The sequence below is a fragment of the Manduca sexta genome, chromosome 26, assembly GCF_014839805.1.
Source record: "Manduca sexta isolate Smith_Timp_Sample1 chromosome 26, JHU_Msex_v1.0, whole genome shotgun sequence".
In the NCBI taxonomy this organism is placed as follows: domain Eukaryota; kingdom Metazoa; phylum Arthropoda; class Insecta; order Lepidoptera; family Sphingidae; genus Manduca; species Manduca sexta.
In genome coordinates, this window is record NC_051140.1 from 13924956 (window position 1) to 13934128 (window position 9173).

Sequence of the window (9173 nt, forward strand, 5' to 3'; positions counted from 1 at the left end):
ACTGTAAAAGTAATAAATGTTATTTGCAGTTAACAATTTTCTTTTTTCTTTATTACAATATTTATGGCAAGACTAGGTACACTACCATTCGCGGTTAAATAACAATTATGATTAAAATCGAATTTGTTTTATCTAGTAATTTCGTGAATCCAATACGTAATATTAGGCAGAAGTACTAAGCATCGAAATTTTTTACATAATTTAAACGTACCCGTTTTATTTCTAAAGAGGTAGGTAGACTAATATATCCTACCTAGATTATTTCCGTCAGGCGCATAAGTAATATTCTGCGATATAGTTAAATAATCCAATTACCTACCTAACGACTTATAAAAAAACTTCAAACTTAGATATATGGAGACCGTTTATCATCCATACCTCAAAATGAATATATATATACCTCATTAACAAATACCTCATTTTCAGTGTGTCTCGATATCTGTAGCTTGTATTTAAATATGTTATTTATCAATAGTTTGATACCTACACCTTTTTAAATACTAATATTTAAAAAATTGGAACTGAAAATATGTGCAGCTTAAATATAGGAATATTTCTAGAAAGCCGAAGAGATAACATGTAAAAAATTTGTAATTGTAAAATGTAAGTAGATGTTGTAACTATCACTTTTTGGATGACCAACATTTCACTCGGAAGAAAATTATAATATGAAAAGCCGCGATAAAATTCGACAATATTTTTATTTCAAAGACAAAAAAATAATTGCTCTATATTTGAAAGCTCCAAAAATATTTACTTACAAATGAAGGAAAAATTTGTAGATGACATTGTTTATAAAATAAAAAGTGCATGGATTAAACCATAATTGAATGCAATAAATTATAGAATAATATTGCAAGACAATATTTTTTTCACAAAATCATTATTTCTTGTATTATTACGAGAAGCAAAAATTAAAAGTGAATAAAGGAAAACATCTAACCCTTCCTTACGACAAAATTTTGTTTACTTCATTCATAAAATCCCTCCAAGTCGTGAGGCCGCCTTGAAGATTGTTATAACTACTACTAACTTAAAGATATTGTGACCATCTCCAAGTCTGGCAATAAAATTTGTGTTTTCATTTGGGAGTTGCCAGATACCTATTAGAATTTGTGCCAATAATCGCAATAGGACAGTCGGCCTCTGAAAAAGAATGGATTAGACCTACCAATGGTAGTAAAAGTTTCACTTATAGCTACCTCTTTGGAAAAAGGCATGAAATTAATTTGCTATCAACAACAAATCTCGATAATAGGATTCATTCAACGTTGTGGGTCTTAAACAAATACGACACGAGTCGCGACTTTGGCCTCTAATGCCTTAGCTGAATGTAATCTAATTAACATCGAAGATATAACATGAACACAATCGACCAGAAAAATGCGTGTGCTATCATCAAATTATGTTCAATAAGATTACATGTTTGAGTACGTAGTCATACACGCCTGCGTCTTTATAAATCATGGTGCAACGCCCGAGTGCTCAAGAACCTCTCCTCATTTTTATCGGTAAAATAATTTAAAAAATCTTATTCAATTAAACAATATAATTATCGGGTTATAACCATTAAAAGGGATGATGACTTGATTTGTCACCATGTCATTCCACTAAGTTAATTAATGTATATCTATTTTACATTAATTAATATTATTTTATTCAGAGACGCCGTCGACCGCGTCGAGCGGGGAATCGGAAGGCGATCGAACGCTGTCTCCCGAAGGACCCCGGTCTCAAACCAAAGAAATGACGGGGGAAATGGCGACAGGAACGGCGCATGACACGATTGCCTGAATATAGACCTAGGTTAGTACTTAGTATTCAAACTGGATATAATTAATGGTTCACAAATAAAACTAATTTCTATCATGTAAATAGTTTTTAGATTTTATGTTCCAACAAATACTGAAGAGGAAATTCCAAGTCTATCAAATATAAATCAAACGTGATACGATGCTATAAAACAAACCACAATAGAGGTAGTAAAACCTCCCACATAGTTTACGACATGTTCCGCTTTGTTTCCAGGAGAATTGCAAGATGGCGCTACGCTCGCAGTCGTTCAACGAGAGACGCAGCGTGGCGTCGGTGACGCGCGCACAGCCGCATAGCGATGGCGAGCTCTCCGACGAGACCGAGGACACTCCCGCCAACTTGGCTTTAAATGGAAAACGTAAGAATTTATACTTTATATACAATCTGTACAAATTTACAACCGAAATACATTCGGAGAGACAAATGTAGTACCAAAATACGCCCAGTTTGATTACTATTATTCTGTAACAGTAAGTGGTGATTATTGATTACGAACAACCACATACTGCCAAAGGATTTTACACAATATACATTTTTAATGAGGAGGAATAGAAATTGATTGTATGTGTGATATGCGACAGCAAGTCTCTTACTTCACGCCGGTTTTTTGTAACAAATTTTCATTTTTATCTTTGTCGTATTTGGTCGAAACGGTCAGTAAATTAATTAACAAAACTATCTACGTTTTGACTCTATCACGTTTAAAAACTATAATAATAATTAAATGTATAAAAATGTCAATAGGTACGAAGGAAGAAAGCATGCTCACAAACTAATCTATTATAAGAAATAACGCTTGCAGTTTTTTATTCTTGAATTTTTTTTTACAGTACATAAACATGTTTTGCCGTAAGAATCTCTATATATTTAATTAACAAACAACTTGGATACCTATAATTAATATCTAAAAAAACTCGCATATTCAATCGCTTTAGAAAATTGTAAAGCAGTTAAGCATTTACCTACATGCATTTTTGATATCATGCAATATTGTTGCATACGTACTTTAGGATAATACGGTGTAATTTAATGTGTTTGTTCAGCAAACATTTTAAATAATTGCAGTTCACGCAAATTCCTATTTACGTTGTTCTTTAAATTTATATTTTTCATTCCAAAGGCACACTAACTTAACTAGCTTAATAAAATTAATTACCAACTGTGGCGCATATACAAAATTAACTTTGGAATAATAATAAACACTACAAATTAATAACGTATTCATTAGTACTGTTTACATTCAGAACTCCGAAAATTAAGCCGATCCATTAAAATATCATATTAGCGTTAATTAACTTCTACTTTACCAGATCAATTTGTGTAAACCGCTCTAATATAAAGCAGAGACGGCTAAACAAGATCTAAACAAGCTCTTATATAAAGGAGCCGTGGTTAAACAAGATCGTGGCTAAATAAGTAGTATATAATATATTAAAATGTTACCGTAACAATCATGTTACTTTGCAGGCACACCACCTGAATACCCTGGGAACAAACACGAGGCTCCAATCGACATGAGGTTGAGGTCCCGGCCCGCTCCGCCGCCTTACAGCAGACCTTCAGTCATAACCAAGAGCAACGATGCACTACCTGGTAAGTTATCCTACTAATGTTATAAATGCGAAAGGTGAGGATGGATGTATGTATGTTTGGGCCTCTTTCACGAAAAAACTACTGAACGGATTTGGATGAAACTTTACAGTAATATTGGTTATACATCAGATTAACGTATAGGTTACAATTTTTAATGATTTTGTGTAATTTGGTCATAATATAACGATACATATCAAGTAAGTCAGAAAAAAAATTGCTATCTTGGCGTACCTGCCTAAACCTTTCAAGTTAGACAAAGATGCTGTACCGTAGGGTTGACCCCAGGAAGGTCATAGGCTACTTTCTGTCCCGAGAAAATATATAGCGGGACTTTTATCCCGGGAAACTCCTTCACGCGGGCGAAGCCGCGTGCAAAAGCTAGTATTATATATGCATATCCATTGCTCCTGATAACTTGTCCTTATCAAGGAATATCTAGATTGACTGCCTCGGTGGCGTTGTTGTAATGTGTATGCGGCACCCGTAAGCCTACCGCGCTAAGGTCCTGGGTTCAAATTCCCGGTCGAGCTAAAAAATGTGACAGGGTCTTTTCTATTTTAAAAATTACTCAGTCGCTGCTCGGAGCCAGGAAGTCGGCGGTTTTATACTTACGTGACTAGGAAAGCACGTAAAACCGTTGATCCTGCGCCTGATCTTTCCGGTCATGTTGGATTACCGTCTCAGCGAACTATCCGTGCGATTAAAAATAGAGAGCCAATTTTATTTCAATTTCTTTATTGCCTATACATCTGTGCAATGTGCGCTAATATGTCTCATGCGTACCTGGCTGATTTTCGTTGAGATTGGCCGCTGTGGCCGAAATTTGGCCGGGATTTATTTATATCTAAGGTATCCTTAATGATTATGTTAGGAGATTGGAGGATATATTAGCTATTAGATAGCTCTAGCATTAAGTACGTCTATACATTATGAATATGACGAAACTTGCTATACCGCAATTCAACAAATAAAAAAATAAATAGTCGTATTTCCCAAATAGACACATTAATACAAATTCACTATTCATTAACATAATTAGGCTGTAACATAATTGTTAATGTTCTTTAATTATCTAAATTCCGTCTTAATTTGTATATTTAAGCCTTTTCTCTTTCAATGGTTACACACCATAAAATTATTCATTCCTATTATTATTAACTTTTTATGACAAGATCATTTAGAAATAAGAATTATTAGTTTAAAATATTTTTTTATTATCGTTATTTCGTGCGTAAGAAAAATTCAGAAATAAAGTTAATATGTACCTACCTAATACATGTATATACGATGTACTAGGGTACTCTGTGCATTTACACAAAATATATAATGTATGTTTCTAATGTGTTTTTTTTAATGCAATCAATATCTTGCCATTTTCTATGTGACTAGTGACCCTACAATACATTTTAACTTCGCTTTAACCATGATTTGGCTAACGCATCAATACCCGAACCATGGCATATGTATAGACTCTAAAAGGAGGATAATTGTATATAGTTTTCAGTTTTTATACTTATGCTCAACTTACTCTCACTCCAGCCATAATAGACGCTTCCCTTATAGCCCATTTTTATATGGAATACTTACATATTATTTGAATTCTATCTTACAGGTTCAATGTCTATGTGCGATCCAGTAATCGACGAGCATTTCCGAAGATCTCTTGGCGACGATTACATGAACTTATTCAAGAAAAACGCAGAAGACGCTCAACCCGGCCCCAAACCCAACACGAAAGACAGAGCTAGCAGCCCCATACAGTTTAAAACAGAAGAACCGCATAAACCACCAAAAATAATCGCAATGGATGTAGACGACGCCAGTCTGTCAGTAGACGATCACTTCGCCAAAGCACTAGGTGATACCTGGAGACAAATACAAACCTCAAGGTTAAAGGATAATGAAAAAGGACAACCGAGCAAAGGAGGTGTCGACGATCACTTCAGCAAAGCCCTCGGAGACACGTGGAAGAAAATTCAATCCTCCAAACTAAACTTAGAAGCAGATAATGACAAACCAAAAGATCAGACGGCGAAGATCATAACAAGGAGCGGCGTCGTAATATAATAACGGCAGATAAGCCCCTGGGTGGTTCAGTTTACGGTCTTGTAAAATTTACGAGCCATTTTCATGATGCTAACTGGAGTGTCAATAAATTCCCACTTGTTTAACATAAAGAACGCTATAATATTATTAATGGGTACGAATCGAGTGCCAGTCTTAACGTTTATTTTCGTATTTAGAATCCATGACAGTTCTGTTACCTTTAAGGTTTTGGGTAATATTTTTGAAATGTTATTTAATTTTATGTTTACTATATTATATGAATAGTCAATTAGTAGTCACCAGTTACACATTGTAAGTTATTACCTCAGTACGAGCGATTTTGCACAATACACTAGACTAAGTTACAAATAGAATATTATGTGTTGTAAATAAATATTGTGACGGTGATAGCGTGTGCGATGTTTGGAGAGGTGTTCGTATCACTAATTTTATTTTATGTTCTTATGTTTAATATCAAAATGTTCCTCACGTTAAATGTATATAGGTGTTCAGACAATGAATGCGCGATGTGACAACGCCCTGTACTATATTAAATATTGTACAAGAGTGTAAACATAAAACTTAATACTCTGCATGGTTGTACAGAAACTTCCTTGTGTATTAATTTCACTTTACAAATATTAAGCTTTTCGATATGTTCATAATTAAGTATTCCTTTTATGTAGGAAAAAGTAAAGAAATGTGAATTTATCCTTATTGAATTCTGAGTTCTGTTTTTTGAAAATGGGTTTTTAAAACGAACCATTTCTGATAACTCCCAGGCAGCTGGCTGTCTGTTGTTATTTGTCAAAGGATTTGTAACTTGATTTATAAATGTATGTAAATAACGGTTTCCTATTTATGCACTTTAAAATATAAATGATGATGAAAACAAAAATACACATAATCATAAAATTATTTGTTTTATTTCACTCTGTTTATTTATGATTTACCCGTGTCGTATACCATTAGTATTTTCAGTGCGATAATTACTAATTCATAAAAAATATTACACACATAATTAATGCTTAATTAAAACTATATATCATTAGATAAAATATTCAACTCCTAATAATTTATAACTTGTCTAAATTTTTAACTGTTAATTGAACTGCAACGAAAATACAGCGAGAGTCCAGTAGTAGCAGAGATTTGTGTGTCTTATTATAAGATTTCAATACATATTAAAGTACAAATATATACACAGAATTTATAATGACTATGTTACTTCCGGAATCGTCAAAGGAATCTAAAAGTTTATATCCTAATGTTACATTAGTAACAGGCACTTAATTACATTATGTCCATAATTTTATAAAGATGTTCTATAAAAACCTGGAATCAGAATGTTATATAATAAAAGTATTGGCTCTATCTTCAGGCGACGGCGAATTTTCAAACTTCGGAATTTGTGCCTGTTGAATTACTCTTAAAAGATCCAATTTGGTTTGAATTTGCAAATACTCTGGTATTTTTTTAAATTCTTTCACCAGGGACAAGAAAAATAAGCGATCGTCATCCTCTTCCATTTTTTGCTCTAAGTTTCTATTTAAAGCTCCAATTATATCTCTGCCGATGTTGTCAATTGTAACATCGGTATTTTTCTGTGGGGTCCAGGAATGTGAACTCGGCTCTGAGTCGGTATCTGATGTTTGAGTTTCAGTTTCTTGGCGTTTCTGACGACGGCCAGCTGTCGACGTCTTAAATGTTTTAATATTAATGGTATCCTCTAAAAATAAAAGATGTTTGTAAAACGCATAATGAACTTTCTTTTTAGCTGCAGAGCCAGTTGTCTTCTCTTTGCATTTTGCTTTATATGTTTTCACAAAGCAATCGCGTACATTTCTCCATTTTTTGTGAAGGTTTCTACCTGTATACAAAAATTTATATTGAGTATTACAGATAAAACCTTTTGTTTCGATTAAAAAGTATTTACTAAAAACCTCTGACTTGAAAAAAATTGATGCAACATTATGAAGTACGCCTACTTGAATTCTTATCTTTTTCGATGAAACTTGTAAACTATGACGTGCTGTTATCAAAAATTGTCTAGTTTTGTGTTAATGTTGTATAACTTGTTATTTTAGCATTTATAAATTATATTATGTTTACCACATTTCAATTCGCTTATATCGCTTTATAGTAAGTAGGCACCTATATAAAATTAATAATAATAAAACTACATATACTTAATAATAAAATATTATATTGAAAAATTAAATAATGTTAACAGTTACAGTGGCTTAACAAAACAAACAAATTTCTAAATATTATTATAACCGCTACAATAATTGGTATTTAATACATTCTATTTATTTTATGAAACTCAGCTACCGGATGTCAAGTTTTGTAGTTTGCACAATCAACACGCTGGTACCCACTGTGTCGCGTGATTGTAGGTACTTGTTTATAATCATACAGCTACCATACCATACCATACATGCCTACTGTGTACAATGTCATTATTTAGATCTTTGTAGATAATGTGTCTAAACACTCAATAGTTTGACTTTTTCTAACTGCGGACAAAATGAGTATGATTGAAGGCATACAAATGCAATAAAATGAACACATACCTAGTTCTATCTGCTCTTGCGTTGATAAATTTGATCCATAAATTACAACCAGGCTATCCCATGCTTTTTGTTTTTCTTCTTTATCTAGATATTGCGGGCATTTCGTATTCCATATTGCTGGCCGTTTGTGCACTTCATTAATAAATTTTAATGTGTCAAAGTCCATTTTGTTTATACAAAACGTGGACAGGCCCACCGTGCTGGATTGCGGGTGCCCGCAGACTGGTTCAGGGGGGCGAGTAGCGACCGTGCGGCTGGCCGGGTGGGGGGTCGCGTTGTCCAACCGACCAAGCGGTTTACTTATCTACGTTCTACATATTGCGTACTGTGTCGACGACGGTTAACCGCAAGATGGAGAATTGCCTTCGTGACTATATTACTTATTGTACCAGTCGGATAAACATACCTATAATTGTGCAACGTCCTTACATTTTGGGAAACAAAGTCCCCCGTCGCGTTCGTCTGTCGGAATGCGATAAACTCAAATGTACCGAACGGATTTCTATAAAATTTGGCATGGAGATAATTTGAGACCCTGAAAAGAATATACTTTTTATCACAGGAAGATGTATAGCGGAACTTTTATCCCGGAAAAACCTTTTCAAGCGGAGGAAGCCGCGGGCTAAAACTTGGTATTTTCTAAATATAATTAGCAAATTTGGTTCTTCGGCTCACGAGTGGCGTCTGGAATTTGTGTCTGGTATGGCGATAGGCTCGCCCCTCTCACATCACGAAACGGAGCACAGTATGGTGAAAAGAAAGTACACTATTTATGCCTCTGTCTAGCCATCAGATATTAAAGGCATAGGTATATAAGTTTGTGTATTGCTATAAAAAAAAATCATGCTCTTATTATGAACCATAACTTAAAATAGCAAAATATAACGAGAGGTTACCCTAATTGTAACAGCTGAATTAATGTCAAGTAAGTAAATTGCAATTAAGTTAAGTAACAGTTATTATGAGCAAAAACATGATTTGCTCTTGTATTAAGTATTCTAAGTAAATTGGCGCTACTTATATGTAATAAAACTTATGTTATTAGTAAATAAAAAACCAGTAACTACTATTTTATAACTTTAATAAGATTATCAAAACAATGACAATGGGTGAAGTACACTCCACCTAAGACTGCTGATTTAG

The 9173-nt window shown here is 33.8% G+C and overlaps 1 protein-coding gene and 1 non-coding gene across 2 annotated transcripts in view; one reads left to right on the forward strand and one right to left on the reverse strand.

Annotated features, from left to right (window-relative positions):
* Positions 1-6192, forward strand: part of LOC115441089 — a 28393-nt gene extending 22201 nt beyond the window's left edge. The window contains exons 3-6 of the transcript XR_005113085.1: positions 1664-1807; positions 2029-2173; positions 3283-3408; positions 5021-6192. This is a non-coding gene — a transcript (uncharacterized LOC115441089). The remainder of the gene's footprint in view (positions 1-1663; positions 1808-2028; positions 2174-3282; positions 3409-5020) is intronic.
* A 166-nt stretch (positions 6193-6358) lies between these two features.
* On the reverse strand, positions 6359-8373 carry LOC115441090. Its single transcript, XM_030165689.2, has 2 exons — positions 8031-8373; positions 6359-7324 (listed from the first exon to the last, which is right to left on the reverse strand). Exons 1-2 carry the CDS (start codon positions 8194-8196, stop codon positions 6804-6806), a joined length of 687 nt encoding a protein of 228 aa, XP_030021549.1. The 5' UTR covers positions 8197-8373; the 3' UTR covers positions 6359-6803.
* Positions 8374-9173: the final 800 nt, after the last annotated feature.

Coding starts and splice junctions, on each gene's coding strand:
- LOC115441090 (XM_030165689.2), bottom strand. CDS start 8,196: ATGGACTTTGACACATTAAAATTTATTAATGAAGTGCACAAACGGCCA. Junction 7,325..8,030: donor GCAAGAGCAGATAGAACTAG/GTATGTGTTCAT, acceptor TTTTGTATACAG/GTAGAAACCTTCACAAAAAA.